Below are 18,757 nucleotides of genomic sequence, written 5' to 3'. Positions count from 1 at the left end.
TTTTTGAGATATATTTATAGGCCGGAACAAAATATTATTATTGATTTCATTTCAATCCTTTTGAAAGCAAAACTAAAAACTGAATTTTATGCTGAATCTGAGAAATTTTTGTTGAATTATTCTTTGAGATATTACATAGATTATGAAAAATATTTTGTAGTTCACATAAGACTTAAATACCGAGCGATTCTGTTTGCAATACTCATATTCAATAATAATAATAATAAATAAATAACAATAAAGATGATAAGTAAAATAAAACACTTGGTTTTATTAAAAATATCTTTATATTAATTGCAATTTCATCATTTCCACTTTAAATTAAAGTTGAAGTTTTACCGGAAATGATAACAAATTAGCAAAATATATATAGTAAATTGAACGAAACGATCTAAACAACAGTATAAGTTTGGTATGACTATCAAAATTTGAAGAGTAAAAATGTTTTGTTTGAGAATCTATTAAGAGACCAGTTACTTAAAATATTTAATTGAAAATTGTAGCGAGTGGTAATACTTTCGAACCGGCTGGTCGCCACAGGTGGCTAGTATTAAAATAAATTAATATCTGATAACAATTTACATAAAGTTTTTCTATCTGGCATTATTTACATCATTTATTCCAATTTTAGAAGAGTACACCAGAGAATTTGTGTTCTCATTGAATTACCACTAAAATGATCTAATGAATTTAATTGTTATGCCTAATATTTACACTATCTCATTAAATTACAAAAAAATCATTGCTATTCTGAAAAAGGAAATAACATACCTCAGTGTTTCCTTTACAACGTATTTCAGATATTTATATTTGCGTAAGGGAGCTCCTGTAAATCTATCATTTTTGGTGGGTAGGAGTTCAATCATTTCTTCTCGGAGCTTTTGCTGTACTGTTTTATTCTTGGCCAAGTTATACAGGGCAAAAGATAAAGTGAAAGCCGTCTATAAAAACAAAGCCATCAATTATTTTATCTTGGAAACTATATTAAATATCAACAATGTGCAATTTGAAAGCTTTGGAATAATTCCATCATTTTGTGGAAGCTGAATTGGCTAGAATAGAGCCTGGGACCTTATGGTTCGCAGCCGAGTAACAAGGCCACAAGACAAAAGTAATTACTTATGCCTTGTAGCTGTTATCTGGCTTATAAGGTTCACCACAGTACTCTCCCTCCAATGAGTCGGGAACGGAGGTGAGACGAAAGATATGGCTGGTGCGTGATGATGCATTTATTAGCTGTTGAGTCTAATGTGTCTGTACCCATTTGAGTAGCGCCAAGTGTTATGGCGAGCGTTTGTTGGTGAATGGTTGCTGCTACGTCTGACGACTTTGGTTGTTGCGGGTAGATGGCGCCACAACAGCTTACGAAGGTTCAAGGTTCGGTTATCGGTCACAGATTCACAATTAGTAAAATAAATTCATCTTGTTATATTCATTTTTAATTCATTTTATTGCATTCTTTTTTAATTTGCTGATGACAAACGTAATTGTCCCTGGCATTTTCTAGAAGTATGTCTATTTAGAAAATCCTTTACATACAACTGATTAAAGAGCCACTTCATTAAGTTACAATTATCACTCCCTTTTTTATAACTTGATTTGTTTCATACTGTAAATACGCAGTTTCGTAATTGATATTTCCCCCACTTTTATGCACCAGAGTTCAAAAATTTTGTTGAGTTACATGTTCCTGATGATGGTACAATGTTCTCACACTTCCAGGAGACTAATTAATTTTATTAAAAATTTGATTTCAGGAATTTATTGGATTGTGAAATTCAAACATTTAAAAGTTCTATAATATTTATGAGATTGAATAATTAAAATATTAAACTGGAAATCAGAAGAAAAAAAATCTAAAACATAGTTTTATTAGTTTGTTAATAATTATATTTTTTTAATGAAAAATATGGAGGTAAAAATAAAGCCGAAAAACCGTAGGGTGCTGAAAATTCTGATCATTTATTAAAAATTTAATCATCTCAAATGTAATTAAACTTTAGTTGCTCAGAATTTTTTTTATCAGCACTTTTTTTACTTCCAGGCATAATTTTTAAACTAATAATTCACTGATAAAAGCATATTTTTAAATATATATGTATATATCTATAAGTAGTCAAATCTGAAATACAACTCAAACATAACGGGAATTAGATATTATTTCCAAGACCTATTTAAGTGACGATTATTTATACAATACATAAAATGTACACTTACGGTGTCAATGCCTGCCATAAACATATCCAATATCATAGTAAAAACATCTTTTTTGCTCGCATCTTCTATTTTCAACATCTGAGCAACGAGAGAATCTGTATTCTTTCCTTGCTCGATATCTTCAATAACTTCATCTAAATATTTTGAAACGACTCTATAGAGAAAAAGAAAGGATTTTTTTATGTAGTTCCTAAAGGGGAGACGATAGGACTACAAATTTTATAAAAGAATAATTAATTAATAATTAATGATAATAATTTTAAAAAGAATTACAAATTTTATACAAATATCAGGTTATATATATATATATATATATATATATATATATATATATATAGGGGGTTAGAATTAAATTTTTCCTATAAACAGCATCCTACAACGCAAACGAATTGCAACGAAATTTGGTGTATAGACTGACTATACACGATATGCGCTTACGGAATTTCGAGAAAAAAAAAGTTTCAAAATGTCTAACAGAAGGCAGCTTTTCTGGAAAAACAATAAATTTAACACAATAAACAACCAAACCGGAATACATAAACTATAATAACAATTCAGAACAAGAATTATGAGTAATAAAATGTAAAACCAGGAAAAGCTGCCAGTTCTTGGAAAAAAAATATCCAGATTTGCATGCTTGCGAAGAAGAGGAAGCTTTATGTAAAACAGGTTATGGTAAGGAACGTTTGCAGTCGTTGTCATGTTTTATGTCGATGTTTCCGGCTGTAATGATGGCGGTATCTTGTTGCGGCGTTAAATGACTTAAAGAACTCCATAACGCTTCATGTGCGAAGCATCAAACTAATCAGTTACGATCTGATGTTGAACACACTGTCCGTCGACTTGAAATTTTGCAGGTGAATGAGGGTGGTCACAGGAAGCACCTTTCCATACAATGTCCTAGACACGATTAACAACTGCTCCTTTTGTAGAATTTCGTCCTAATCTGTTCTTGCTTCTGCAAATTGAACGCCCCCCTCTTCAAACAGCGTATTGTTATTTTTTCCGTACCTTCATTTGATGTCATTCAATGACAATGTGATCAGAAACTAGTCAATAAATATTATTATTGTTTCTGTATTCGGTTTTGGTCGTTTATTGTGTTAAAAATTAATTTTTTCTGGTGGCGCCTTCTGGTGGACACTTTGGAACTTTTATTTTTGAAATATTGTAAGCGCATCTCGTGTATAGCCTATTTACCAAATTTCGTTGAAATCCATTCACCCGTTTGCGTTGTATGATGGGGAAGTTTGCTGTTTATAGGGGAAGTTTAATTATAACCACCCTGTATATATGTATATATACATATATAAACGATCACTCACTCAGAAAAAAGATTTTGAGCCGCCTCCAACTTCTTATAACTAGAAAAGCTAAATGGAGTCGCTTCTGTCAAGAATATAGCGGTGTGAGTATCATTGGCTGCTTTTACCAGCAATTCTGCTTCTTTGTTTCCTTCAGTTGACAAACAACCCAACCTCCTGTTCAATGTTATTGAACCGATACCTGTATCAAAATAAATTTTATTATTAAACATTGTTGAAATAACACATACAAATTTATCTATCCTGTATTTATAAAAAAAAGTATGTTTAAAAACTTTTAAAAAATATTTTTGTAAAGCAGTTTCTTACTTGGGATTAATAAAATTAAAATTGGGATTAATTCTTGAGATATGGAATAATGCAATCGACTCTAATTCTTTAAAAACACTGAAATTTGGGGATGCCACAGTTAAAATAACGCTGTGCTATGAGGCATGCATCCAATATTTTGAAATCCCTTTAAAAATATTAGATGCATGACTTTACTTCCTTCTTTTCTAAAATCTAAGGCTTTATTCTTAAGAAATTTTTCAAGATTCAAAGTATTTTTCGTTGTTAGTCACTACTTTCTTCCATCTGTTTGGCAACTGTCGATTGGTATCGAAAAAATGATGCTCCTTTTGAGGCGATTCAAGAAATGATTTTTGGACTTCATAAGACTGGAAAGGCTGATCAGCCAGGCTGTGTGCCATCGACAGAAATAAATAGTGGTCGAGAGAGAAATGTCTAGAGAGTACTGCATATGTGGCAAGACATTCCATTTTAGCTTTTCCATGTTTATCTTGACCGGTCTTGAAACAATGGTAGATCATTATCGTGCTGGAGGTTAACTTTATCGTGTCTCTCTCGGTACTGTTGCTTTTTTCCCCTTCAGTGTTCGATTCAAAGCATCAGTTGCATTTGATACTGATCCTTTGCGATGGTTTTATTTTGTTTTAAAAAGCTCTTGACTGAAACGATTCCACAAAATGCAAAGCATAATCTTCGCACCAAGGATCTTCGGTCTGAGGCGTTGAAACCTCTCATTACATATTCTTTCACTAAGAGGCGACTCATCCTTAATACTTGTGAGTATTAAATGCCCTCAACTGTAGTTTTCTTCAAATGGAAGAAAAAGACCAACATTTGAATCAAATCACAAATGATGAAAATTTCGGTCGAGAACTAACATTTTTGATAGAAAATAAATTCTTGATGTTAAAACAAATTCACTTATGTAGTACTGTCATTCTGTTGATAAATGTCCAAGCTTACTTTGTGATACATTTGATCTGCCGATTTCGACTAGCATTCAACACTGCTGCCATCTATCGAAAAACGGCAGTAGCGAAGTTATTCACTTGAAACATTAAGAGAATAATTCCATAAGAAATTTCCAGCAGAAATCAAAAACATATTGATGACACAGATAACAATATAATCTACTTAACTACATCTAGTAAAACTGACGCTTCCATATTTCTCAAGAAATATACCGAGCAAGAGGGTAGCGACAAGTTATTGCATAATAGTCCTTATATCTTGGCCATTATGTATGAAATATGCCATCTTGTTGTTTAGAGGTTTTTTTCAACAGTGGCATTTCGTGATTTTCCGAACAGTCGAAGTTTAGTTACTTTATCGTGACATTTTAAAGAAACACTAGCGCTATTATGGGATGTGCATTGTAATTTCGAACCAAGAACAGGTGATGAGGACACCTGGACATTCCTTCTCCAAACTTCACGAGGCAGTGAAAAGAAATAATAGACCAAAAAATGATTGGTCAAAATCCTGCCATCCGTTAAATAACAAATTACTTTTTGGATTCCAAGAAATCTAAATTACAGAATTTTATCAAAATCTTAATGTAGATTTAAAAAAAAAATAGAGTACAGTTTTGTTTGCTAGAAAATAAGGCAGCTAATTTTTTGAAAAAATAATAAAATAAAAGTTTGAAAAACAAGCAGTAAAAATTTATCAAGCAAAAAAATTTAAAAATTACCACTATTAAAAGAACATCTTTTCAAAATTAAAAACCGATGTTAAGCACGTAGGCACGTGAGTATATATGGAATTATTTAAAACGGTTTTGCTTGAAAAACGTAGTAATAAGAGAATAATTTTCTAAATAGGAAAATACTTAAAATTTTACAAACTATTTAAAAAGTAAATTTGAACATAAAAATATCATACTTCATACACGTGAAATTGCTTTGAAAATTTAGAATCTAAATTATAGATAAAGATATCTATGCTTTAAATTTTTACTTACCTCAAAGCAAATTTTTATACGAGTCATGACATGAAACAATGCAATCACTAAGTAATTAACAAAAAAAGTTTTGAAATGAGAAAAATAATTCCATGACAACCATAAGTCAGAGTAAATAAAACTTAAAGCATAAACTGGATATCTGATCAATAGTGTTTGCGTGATTCCCCAAAAGATGACATTAAAGTTTCTTACAAAATGACAGAATGGATGACTCAAAATAAATACTACGAAATAAAGAGTGCCAATTTTCATATTTATTCAGTCAATTAATGAATAAAATATTGTATTCAAAGCTGTCAATACAGTTATAATTTTGCATTTTTTTCCCGGAATAAACAGAATAAGAAAGAGAAATCAGAAATTTCATTCTTTCAGGCTTACATAAACTATGTAAAAATTTGTGTTCACATCTTAAGTAGGCGGAATTTTTATTTCTAACTCGTGATCAAATACAATTTTATCAATAGTTAATGAATTCAATTATTTTTAATTAACAATGACAAAAATATTCGTTAACTATTCAAAAGCTTTTTCTAATGTTCGGATATGAAACAGTATCCAATATAGAAATTGAGAAAAACTTCAATACTGTATAAACATATATTATAAAAAACATTTGTTATTTAGTCAACTGAAAGGGTCATTTCGCTGCTCTAAGTGATATAACTGAACTTTTACACCCATGCATTTTTCGTGCCCAATTAAAATGTGATTTCCGTATTTTGGTTCTTTGTTCATCCAAAGATCACTTTGGGACAAACATAGCTACATTTTTTCAGATTACATTTTTTCCATTCCATTAATCAGATTTTTGAATGATATAATAAAGAAGTGTCATAATTATGCATAAATATAATGCATAATCCATCTGTATATTTGATTGTAACTATCAAAGATGTATCTTACGATCCTTGTCCTTTAGATGAAACAGCAAAAGATAATATTCTTAACATTATACGCATGAATTTGACGAATGATCACTGATTACGATATTTTAAATAATTTCTAAATTCTAGCGAAATTTTTTCTCTTGAATTCGCATATAAATACCAATGCTTATAAAATGACATAAGAATGCCTCAAAAGAATAAAATGGTTGTTATGAATTGGGTAGAGTAGGAGGCGAAAATTAAATCGAAAATCTATGACAACAATTAAAGAAGCAATTATCATTTAAAAGAAAATTTACAGACATTATAGCAATTGTAGAATAAGCAATAGTTTATTTTACATAGAGATGTAGTAATGACTTAATTTACACTATGAAATTTAGATAAGAGTAAATCTGCATGGTCAAAAATTTTGAATATTTTAATCTTTGCGCATTTTGCTTTTCTTCTTTAGAGTTATTATAAATATTTTATAAAATAACAAAAAATAAATTTTTACATAATAACAAAAATAAAATAGCTGAATAAATTATTTAGCATCTCATTTATATTTATGAATACACGTACGTGCGTGTGTATACATATGCGTATCAGTACTCTACAGGATGGATCACTAGATCAACCACAATTTCGTCTAAATATACTAATTTAGAACGTGGAAATGTGCACGATGAAAATAGTTTTTTTTTTAAATTTGAATTTAAATTTATTTGAAATGTGTATGTGTTTTCGTAATAATTTCCGAAATTATTTCTGCATTAAGATTTTTATATCATTTTGAAATTCTAAAAATAACTTTTTTTAATGATACCAATTATTGTGATTTTCAATATCAAATATTATTATTAAATTCAAACCGTTTCCTATTTTTCATCAAATATTTAATCACATGACTTTTTTTCCTTCGTTGAAAGCAAAAGAAAAAAAAAATATTCTATTCATTACCTGCGCCATTAGTTTGATGAATAAAAAAAATAAAGAATAATTCGAACGAGAACGTTTAATTAGAAAATACTTTACCTGCAAAGTTATGATTTTTAATGATTCTACATTGCCATGGGGTTTGATTCTATTTATATATATATATATAAATAGAATCTATTTATATTTTTGTTTGATTCTATTTATTTAGTTTGATTCTATATATATATATATATATATATATATATATATATATATATATATATATATATATATATATATATATATATATATATATATATACAATAAACAGAACTGCTGTAAGACTAAAAAGTACATTACTTTATACCTATCACAATTTGATGTTTAAAAATATTTAGTTGAGGTAACTATGAACAAGCTCTGCTCTAACGAAATTAAACATTTAGAATATTCTCGGCGAACCAACTGGTTTCAGTTTTTGATTAAATGCATTTCTATTAATAATTAATTTTATTGAATTACTTCTTTTAATTTGGAAACTATGCACCTCAAACATAATAAATGCAGTTTCTCCAAAATAATTCAACAATTTTGATCACTAACATGAAAATGCTCATTTACACGACTATAATAGCTGATATTTACTTACATTCCAGAGCCCAGTTGAATAACAATGGCGTCAGATCAATTTCTCTGTTTTCATCGAGTTCCACGGATATTTTTTCAACCATTTCGTCCGTTATGTCTTCCAGGGCATTAGAACAAGCTTCTACGGATTCATTCATCATCAGTAGATTTTGAAACAATTGGCGAAAGTTGTACCATTCTTCTCCATTACTGAAAAATTGTTTCTTTATAAATTAAAAATATAAGGAGGTTGTTAAATAAATATGGTTAATATACAAATAATAAGGCAATTGTTGGCATAAAATAGAAATGGAATGCAAGTGGTGAACTACAGATGACCTTTCCTCAGAATCTCTAAGTCCGATGTGGCATGTATCATATTGCAGGATCAGCTAAATCATTCAGGTTTGGTAAATGCTATTATTTCTTCTACCATTTCTTGGAATCGATGTTGAATTCATCGTCTGAAGAGAACGTTATCCATGGCAAATGTTCATTATTTGGGGAAAAAATATTAATAAGAGCCAAATCAAGTCTATAAAGGGGTGGTAACACAGTTTCCACGTGAACTTTTACTTGTCTCCAAACTCAAGCTTTCTCGCGTCTTGGAGAATTACTCAGCAGCCGAACATAAACTTCAATAACTTGTTGGTACACTTCATATACAAAAACAATCTTAACTAAAAAATATACTTCGTGTAGCATTTCAACGAGTCAAATGCCTTGTCATTCCAAAAGCTATAATACCTTTGAAGATCATCTAATTTGGAACAATTAAACGCCATTTTTTTGTTTTATGATATTTGTTTTAGAATAATGCATCTTGTTAATTTTATTGTTACTCATTTAATAATGGAAACAGATTATTAACGAATATTATCCTTTAATTTTCTAAGCATGATCAATATTTTAAAGGTAAAATGGGTGCTACAGAAGTATAAAAATTGGCGGTTAAGATAAACGGGCAATTATAAGTTTGATTTTGACGATTCAGTCCTATTAGGACGCAATATATATATATAATGAAAAAATTATTGTACAGAATTTTGCTAATGCATTAAAAAGGAAAATTTTAATTTAATTTAGTTTATGTACTTATGTTTAAATTTATAAGTCATTATTTAAAACACTTAGGGGATTTGAGATTAATTTTTTTCTCCAGATCACTGTAGGTAGCATCGCTTGTAGGAAATTAAAATTTAGTTGAAATTAGTTTAGTTTTAAAACCAGTCGATTAATTGATAATTAAGTACTGAAAATATTAAAATTGCTTTGTTTCTCACAGTGTACAATGCATGTGAAAGAACAGATTTTGAAAACTTTGCCACATCATAAAGTGAATGAAATGCCAGTTACAAAATTCAATCTTTACGAATGTAACACAAATGAAATTGTATAAAACCTGTTGAATCAATACTTAAAAACTTTCATTTTCGATTTTTTTTCATTATTTGCTTAGTCATTGCATAAATTAACACAAACTGATTAAGAATAAGATATATCATTTTTAGCTTAAAAATTGAGGTATTAACATTTCTTGATTGATCATTTTATTTTATTAATTTAAAAATGAAACATTTAGAGATAAAATGTCCGATCTTTTCTTTAAAACATAACTGACAATAATGTAATCAAAGATAATAAAAAGCGCTTACGTTGGGAATAAACCTGGGCCGGAGTACAAATGTGGCCTTTCTCTTCTGTACTTTTCTAAGGCTCTATGGCTCAATCGTTTTGGCATATGTCCATCGGCTTTGTATACTCTCATCATGTCATCGGGATGGAAAACATGGACTAAAGTCCTTTCACCGAACACCTTTTCCCTGACTATGGGTCCGAACTCTTCGTAGAATTTTTGATAAGTTCTATGTAACCTTTCAAAGCTATAGCTACCTTTTCAACAAAAAACAGAATTTATATATTATTGAATGATGATTAACAATTCATTTGTTTAAAACTCATTCATTTTCAAAAATATTCAAACAATTACGAAAATAAAGAATAAACCTTTTTTAAAGACAATAAAGTTTTTGCCTGAGTGAGGCATTTTGAGCCACTATAGGCAGTGCACCTTACAAAGGCCTTCTTTCTATCTAATTCAGTTTTATATTTCTACACTTTTTTATGTTTTAAATAGTAAATAGAATTTGTAATTTGACAAATTCGATGGTTTCAGAGGAATTCTGTTTATTTTTAACTTCTCCGCTTAATCTAAACACACTGAATATCGTGCGACTTGGCTGTGTTTCGTACTATCTAAATGTACAAACCGTTTAATTAGATTACCATTTCTTATAATAGAGATATCAAAGAATGGTAATCTACTTAGATGACCCGAATAACAAGCGTGAGTTGTGGGAACGAACAACGTCATGATAACAAATTTCTAATTTTGTCGAAGGATTGAAAACTTCAGATCTTTATCAGTATCTAGATTTAGATCCAAGGACTAAGGCATTGGGGTAATAATAGATGCATTTTCAAAGCTTTACATAGGTAAGACTCGTGACTATATCGAGATTAATAAGTAATTGTTGTTAATAAACGTTTTGCTCCGAGAGAGAGACTAAGAGAGAGAGAGAGAGACTGAGAGAAAGAGAGAGAGAGACACTGAGAGAGACTGAGGGAGAGAGAGAGAGAAAAAGAGAGAGAGACACTGAGAGAGACTGAGGGAGAGAGAGAGAGAGAGAGAGATAGAGAGAGAGAGAGTCAAAAACTTTGCTAGAATAGAAGGGATTTCAACTGCGTCAACTACCATACTAATTTAAATATGGTTTAATTAAAGTTACAAGTTTGGCTATAGTTGTTCTTAGTTTACAATGAACTAAAATATACTCTTGAAATAATCATCAACCATTAAAATATAAACTGCATACAAAATTTGATTTTCTTTTTGTCTTACCTACAACAGGAAAGTATCTCCAGAGATTTCCAATAAATGGAAGAGGTTTGGGACCAGGCATTTCTTCAAAACTCTTCACCACATCGGTTTGGACTTCGTTTCCTCCAGTGCCGATCATAATAGCACTCCAAAAACTGCGGCAAATATTTACAAATCTCTGAAATAGATTTTAGAAATTAAAATCAAAACATCTTATTTATTGCATAAATCACCAAGACCATTAAATTCAAGAATCAGCCCTAAATTATAATTGCAAAAACATACTTTCTATCCAGAATTCTAGATCAATTTTAAACTCCATGGCTTATTTATTTTTTTAAGTCTTTTCAATAAGCTTTCATAATTGAAATATTAATACTCGTACATTATATTACTAAGTGCAGTAAATCCAGTTGTGTTCTTTATTTAATGCTGATCTATATTTTCGATGAAATTACAAAGTAAAATTTTATAAATCTCATTGTATTTTCGAGTTATCACGATTTGCAGATAAACTTTCTCTGTATATTTCCAGTAGAGTTGGTTTATTAATAGGTTAAATAGACAAATTTCTAGGTCCCTAAGACTTTTTTTGCAAAGTATTTTCTTTTTTATGTTTATTAAATTTATGATACGAAAGTCGTGCAATCTAGTTTATTTGAATTGAAACCAGCTTAATTTTAATAAGTTTTTCCAAATTTTTTTTAAATTTTAAGTTGTTAATTCGTAATTCAAGAAAAAAAAATGTTGCTTTGTAATTAAAAAAAAATTCTTTCTGTAAATAGAATTTAGATGGTGTTAAAAAGTTTAATAAATACTGAACTTTAATTATCACAATGAAAAAACAAAACATGTTTTTAAAAAAAATATAGACTTTTAAATACATTTTTATATCTACCATACTTTTGGAGCAGTATAGCCATATTTAATTTTTGCGCCATAAAAATCGACAAACCAATCAAACCAAGAAATTTTAGTTTAATTATGTTGCATAAAACTACTTTTAAATTTTAATTTTGCACTTTTTTATCCGCGATATGAAATCATATCTCCATAGTTTAATGTCTGGAAAATTTCAGTTTGGAATCAAAATTTGCTGCTTAAAATTGCTTTAAACTTAAGCTGGCCTCCATCCCATATTACATGCGCATGTCACGCAAAATCAAACAAACATAAAAATATATTTAGAAATTATCAATAATAATTACAAATCAATTTTTTTAGCACACATTCAGAAATATTTAGGGCTAAACTTTGATATACAGTTATTTGGCGCCTTGCGAGGTTGGCTATTTTTTGGTGGTGCTTTGTGTGGGCTTACGTTGCCGCCACTTTTTTTTAATGTTACTGTATTTCGATCTTTCCTGTTCATTTCCCTTGATTTTTTCCTGCTGCACATACTCCTTCTGCTTACTTTCATTATTTTAGATTAAAAAAAAATTACGTGCATTCCATCTTACTGCATTTATTGATTTTTATTCTATATTTCCGTTAATTTGTTGCAGCATTCCTCGGAACTTCAAGATTGGAAACGCTATTGCTACCATTCGAACCACATTTAGCCATTTCGCTAAAATTTGGCGAGATTTTTTTCGGAAAAAATGACTGTATATCAAAGCTGTTCCATATTTAGACTGTTAAAATGGTAAAAATATATGTTTATAGACAAAACAATTTACTAAAAATATACAATAGAAAAGGTGTTTTAAAATTTAAAGATATACAAATAAGTCATTGTACCTATTGTTCCACACTTGTTTATTAACTCTGTATAATCAGATATGAAAATAAAATTCAGCTTGTCTCATAATATTTCTTTTTAAACTATATTGGCTTTTTTTTCTCCTGCTGCCAAGGCAAAAGAAACAACCCGCCAAATGGTAGACTTCGCCGTGTATTTTAAATGTTTGCATAAAGTAGTATTCATGCACTTGTGCACTCATAAATGAAGTCATTTGAAAGACTACTGACGTATGTTCTTCGTAAATTCTTTGGAAGTAGGATGTTCATTAGTAAGAAGTGAATGTAATGGTTCAGGTGGGGGAGGACTTCTTCTAATTTAATTTTCCCTTGTAAACAACACATCTTTTTGATTCATCTTTCCATTTCAAAGCTGAATAATATGGACAGACTATAGATATTGTTCCTATTGAAATCGAAACACCATTTCTGTAATTCACACATGGAGCGTAATGCAGGGCGGTGTACTCCTTTTCGGACCAAATATCAGGAATTTTTGTACTTTCGCTTCTCCTCTGTCTCAAATTTAAATGTCTTTCTGTGTCAGCAGAAAGGCGAAATTCATTCTGTCTCTGTAATTCAATTACAGTGCGATTTAAAGAGAGACGGTTACTTCGATCAACAAAAGACACTCCATCCCTAAGTGTGGACATTTTTTCGCTGCTATTCGCTAATCTGATGTTTTATTTCTTCAACATTTTCATAATCGAGCAACAAACGAAGCGCTTTGGCATTTAATGTGCTCCGGCCAAGGTTGGATCTCCTATTTTCGCCACAATAAGTCATGAATCGCTGTTTAAAATCAGACGTAAACAAAGAAATGTATCACATATGCATACCACAATTCCTGCTATTTGCGCATGCGCAGTTTGAGGTTTTCGCACATGCGCGGATAAGTGAAAACTCAGATACTAATGGTTTACGAATCGTAGTAGGAAAATAATTAAAATCTTAACACTCCATTTTTTATTTTATTTTGATATGACTTCAATATATTAAAACTTTCCCCAATAAATGCTCAATGGTACAGATGGTACAAATATCTCCAATATCAGTTAAATATTTCTCGAGTTTTTCTGGTTCAAACATACAGACGCTTTCAAGAGACTTCATTTTATACTATGTATTAATTTTTTTCCCTTGAACTTTTACGATATTTTAATGGTTATTCTGCTATTCGGGGCTGAGACGAATAAAAAAAAAAAAAACAAATATCTTTAAAATCGGTAAAGCTGTTCTTGAGTTAAAAATGGTGTAACTAACACGATTTACGACTTTGTTTATATATATAGATATATAAAATCAGCATTTCTTTTAAGGTTTTAATTAATTACAAATTATTTTTATTCACTGTATATACGAAAAATTGAGAAGTTTGCATGAAATCGGAATATTTCAAAATAGTATTTCAGTATTTAATGAGCGGTAGCATCAAATTATTAACGAATACCTTACAAATTATTGAATTGCAGTAACGATTATACCTTTAAAAATTCAAAGCTGTAAAAAATTACGAAATACAAATAAATCCAATTCAACTTCATAAACATATGTAAAACAAGAAATAGTTTATTCGCTTTCACTTTCAAGAGAACATTGCCCTGGTTTTTTATGGGAATAAGAGCGAGGGAAAGCCCAGGTGTCAACTTACTTTCTCTAGAAGGAAAAAAAAAAAAAAAAAAAAAAAAAAATTCAGGGTCGCGTTACCCAAACAGGGCCTCCTATGAAACCGGTTCTAGCGGGTGATTTGAAGTTAACTATCGTCAGCTTCAAACGGAAATCTTTGAGTCATACAAAATGGAACCAACTATTCAACATTTTTTTTAGGTTCATAGGGAAATAAACCGAGGTCGGCGTATAACTTACCCCTACTCATTTTTAGCATAATTTTTTTAAAATGTGAGAAAAGCAAAAATACATGTTTTATGTTTTCCTTCCAAAAATGTAATCAATACTCCTAAAGACTGTTTATTACTTTTTATATACATACTTCTATATGCCACTGGTTTATTATTGATTTATGAGAATCAAAGCATAATTCAAAATTAAATTCTTAAAATAATCAATCAAATGCTTGTACAACTAATAGGTCATTTTAAGAATTAATACAGATATCTGTTAAATTAATTCTTAAATCTGTGTTCTTTAACAGATATCTGTATAAATTTTACAGATATATTTTAAAATTTTGTTCCGATTCAATGTAGATTATAGTTTCTTGAAACTTCTTTTCGATTGCCTTTCTCAAGCTGAGTTTGGATATCATTTCCAATACCCACAAAATAATTGAGAGTAGCAAGAAATAACCAGCAAAACACATCAAGACTAAGCCTATTAATAAACGCAGAAAACTCTGTTATATGTTAATTTTTGGCATTCACATGTTGATGCAAATTGTTATTGCAAATAGTCTATCTGTAGAATTTTTTTAATTAGGTTAATTTTAACTTAATAACTTGAATTAGGCTTATTTCAATTGGAAAGTTGTATGCTAAGGTAGAACATTGGATGCTTAGCTGCTGTTATTATTCACTGATATGTTAAGATACGAAAGAAAGATTCCAATTTTTGTTGAAGGGGTGGAGGAATGTGGGAATATATATATATATATGCAATTTAGAATATATATAATAATAATAGGATATTAATAAGTATGTGGGGGTATTAGGGCTCATGTATATTATATATGTATATAATTGTAATTTTTCATTTGACCTTTTAAAGGGCCATTTTTTTCTAGTCATATTATGTTAAAATATTTTTAGTCTTGAAATTAGAATAAGAAAAGGGATTCATTTAGCTTATTAGATAAATTTAATTTGATTAATTAATTAATTTGGTTAATTAATAATTAAGTAACAAATTAAGACACGTCATTTTGTCTGAGATAAAGAACTGAAGCATCTAAGTTTCTGACTTACTAAAAAAATTTGTCAGAACTTATGCCAACCTACATAATTTCATAGAAAGATTGATAAATTTGGTGGGAAGCATACTTCCCATGGCCCTAGAAAGGGTTTAAGAAATGTGGGCAAACATTAGAAAACTGCCTTGAATTATATGTTAGAACATATTGTTTATGAAGTCAACCAAAACCTGGAAAAAGAGCCTTATAATGAGAAATTTACTTCCACCTTTATTCCTAGTAGCACGTAGTGGCTTAGTTATTTCTCGTGGTTAGTAAATGCAAATGACCCTGGAATTTCTTTGTCTTATCACGTATGGCTTTCAGGGAGTGACACTTGTGCTCGTCTCTGCATTCTTCTCTTATGACTGAGCACAGGGGCATTTGTATCCCTTTTGTTTCTATTCCATCTCTAGTCTTATGCTACAGAAATATTCTGATTAGATTTTCAGGAAAATGTCACCTTTTTGAGTTTAGTTAGAGCTTTATATATATATATATATATATATATATATATATATATATATATATAAAACCAGGAACATGTAAGAAAAGTTTATCTGCAGAAATGTCGATTCTCATTTTATTCTGATATGAGACACACACAAAATATTCCTTAAAATTTATTTTTGAGAAAAAAATACTTTTTGTTGCCTACTTAAGCACCAAGAATTTATTCCTGTTCTTTTAAAAACTATAATTTTTTGGATTAATTCACTTATATTCTTTTGAAAACCATATTTTTTGAATTAATTCACTTATTTTCTTCTGAAAACGATATTTTTTGGATTAATTCACTTATGTTCTTTTCAAGACGATATTTTTTGGATTAATTCACGTATCTTCTTTTGAAAACGATAATTTTTTTTTGGATTAATTCATTTATGTTATTTTAAAAACGATATTTTTTTTTGGATTAATTGACAATTCTGAAAAGTTCATAAGTCAGGAGTTCAGATCACGGGCGATTGCTATCTACAAAAAAAAACTAAAAAGAAGAATAAGAGGTTATCAGTACCTCACTAGTTTTTAAAACTGCATTTTTCCTAGTACTAGAGATTATCGAATAGGGCACATTCAGTCCCCTCAAAATTTATCTCCGAAAGTAAACATTCCAAAACTTCAACTTGGAAAAGATAAAAACATATATATTATAGTTCCAGCAAACCGTTCTTTAAAGAAATATTTTAACTTCAAATACATTTTATTTTAACACAAAAAATATTAGCTTTGCAAATAGCTTCATTAATAAAAAAATTTTATGACAGGAAAGAAAATAATGTAACGGTTATATAAATAAAAAAAATAATAATAACGAAATAAATATTTATCCGATTTAATGAACGTGAAAAATATCTTTCAGGGAAACATTTACTTCATGATTTAAGAGCATTGATCAGTGATAATCTTGATAAAAATTATTCTTTAAAATGATTCATTTTATAAATATTGATATATATTTAATTACAGATAGCATTCAAAAAATTAAGCATATAATCGATCAATTTTCGATCTGGAAATTATCGATCGATTTGGTATATTAAAAAGAAAATGAATTTAATCACAAATTAAATGTTTATAGATATTTACTATTTATTTTCACAAATAAATTACAATCTAGGACAATTTTTTTCAAAATAAATTCACTCGAATATTTATTTTCAATTTCTTTAAGGAAAGATTAATATCCTGTTTCATATTATAAAATAAATCATATCAAAGATTGAAATTATGAAATAAATATTGATTTAAACAAATATTTTACACTATCAAAATCATTAGTTTATATAAATTAATTTTTAAGAACTCAATAAATGGACATGTGAATCACATTGAAAAATATGATGCAAAGTGTTTGCGTTATCTATAGCAATAAAAATGCACAAATATTCATTAAAAATAAAACTATTTCAAATACTTACTTCCACAACTTTCAAGAAAAAAGACATTGCTTTCGCCATTGCTATAAAACCGAACAGAAATTCTGAAGACGGCAGGCAGTAAGTTGATGAGTTCCGATTCGCGCCCTTGGCCTTCTTTCATTCAGAACGCACACTCAACTGAACTGAACTTCTTTTTTCTCTTGCCTGTTCAGGTTTAGAAGGACTTTATCAACTATCGTTACTTTGTAGCAGCATTTCTAGTGATTTATTACAATCTAAAAACAAAAACAATCAATTACAAATTGTTTACTTTTCAGATGCATGGAAAAATCTTAATCCCAGGGCATTTTAACGGCGGAAATTTCGGTACAGTTTTTAATGTACACTGTGTGTTAACAAAACGCTGGTTGCTACTAGTCTTTCCCCCCCGTCTCTGTTGAACTTGAAGCGCTTTATCTTGGAAAGTGAGGCGCTGTCTAAGGAGGCGAGAAACGGGGTTCTGGAGATGAGTGATGTACGAGCGATGCATGAGATAAAATAAGCAGATTTTGTAAATAAAAATGAAGTAATTATTTTTTTTTCTAAAGTATCCTGCATACATGTGTGTCTCACTTAAGAAATTTCAGATTATTTTTTCCTTAGAGAGAGAGAGAGAGAAAAAAAAGCTTTGTTGATAAAAATTTTAATGGAAGAAAAAATGTGATGTATGTGCGCAGTTTACTGTATTAATTTCTTTTTCTCTAGGAAATTGTGTAGCTACTGTGATGCAGAATTTTTTTTTTTTTATTTAAGTTTATAGAGCGTTAAATGTTTTCTTTCAAGTGTCCATGTAGATTTTTTTTAAGTAACTGTATTTTCAGAAAACTAATAAATCGTTTGGAAAGTTTCAAGAGAATGACAGCTTATTTTATTTTTTCTTATGATTTTATAATCCACATCATTCTGCAAGTACACATTTACTTAAAGCGACATTAACGTAAAAATAAGTTTAGTCGTGTAAGAATAATTAAAACGAAGCTTAATTATCTATTTATAAATTTATTTTCAATTATATTCATTAATTCAAGAAAATTTCATTCTTAGAATGCATTGATTTTTTTATATATATTTAATTCTACTTTAAAAGAAT

At 29.3% G+C, this 18,757-nt stretch overlaps 1 protein-coding gene across 2 annotated transcripts in view; it reads right to left on the bottom strand.

Moving 5' to 3' along the window:
* LOC129965503 (cytochrome P450 302a1, mitochondrial-like) overlaps positions 1-18,047 on the bottom strand; it is a 28,606-nt gene extending 10,559 nt beyond the window's left edge. The window contains exons 1-8 of one of the 2 annotated variants that reach the window (XM_056079464.1): positions 17,939-18,047; positions 17,668-17,832; positions 11,122-11,278; positions 9,875-10,112; positions 8,242-8,429; positions 3,543-3,723; positions 2,218-2,371; positions 772-941 (exon numbers count right to left, since the gene is read on the bottom strand). In XM_056079464.1, the coding sequence (XP_055935439.1) occupies positions 772-941; positions 2,218-2,371; positions 3,543-3,723; positions 8,242-8,429; positions 9,875-10,112; positions 11,122-11,278; positions 17,668-17,706 (1,127 nt within the window). In that variant the 5' untranslated portion in view covers positions 17,707-17,832; positions 17,939-18,047. Of the gene's footprint in view, positions 1-771; positions 942-2,217; positions 2,372-3,542; positions 3,724-8,241; positions 8,430-9,874; positions 10,113-11,121; positions 11,279-17,667 lie in introns of both variants that reach the window. The other variant, XM_056079463.1, reaches the window with a different exon arrangement.
* Between the last annotated feature and the right edge of the window lie 710 nt (positions 18,048-18,757).

This window comes from Argiope bruennichi, chromosome 4, assembly GCF_947563725.1.
Source record: "Argiope bruennichi chromosome 4, qqArgBrue1.1, whole genome shotgun sequence".
NCBI lineage: Eukaryota > Metazoa > Arthropoda > Arachnida > Araneae > Araneidae > Argiope > Argiope bruennichi.
This window is presented reverse-complemented; position numbering and strand designations above follow the sequence as displayed.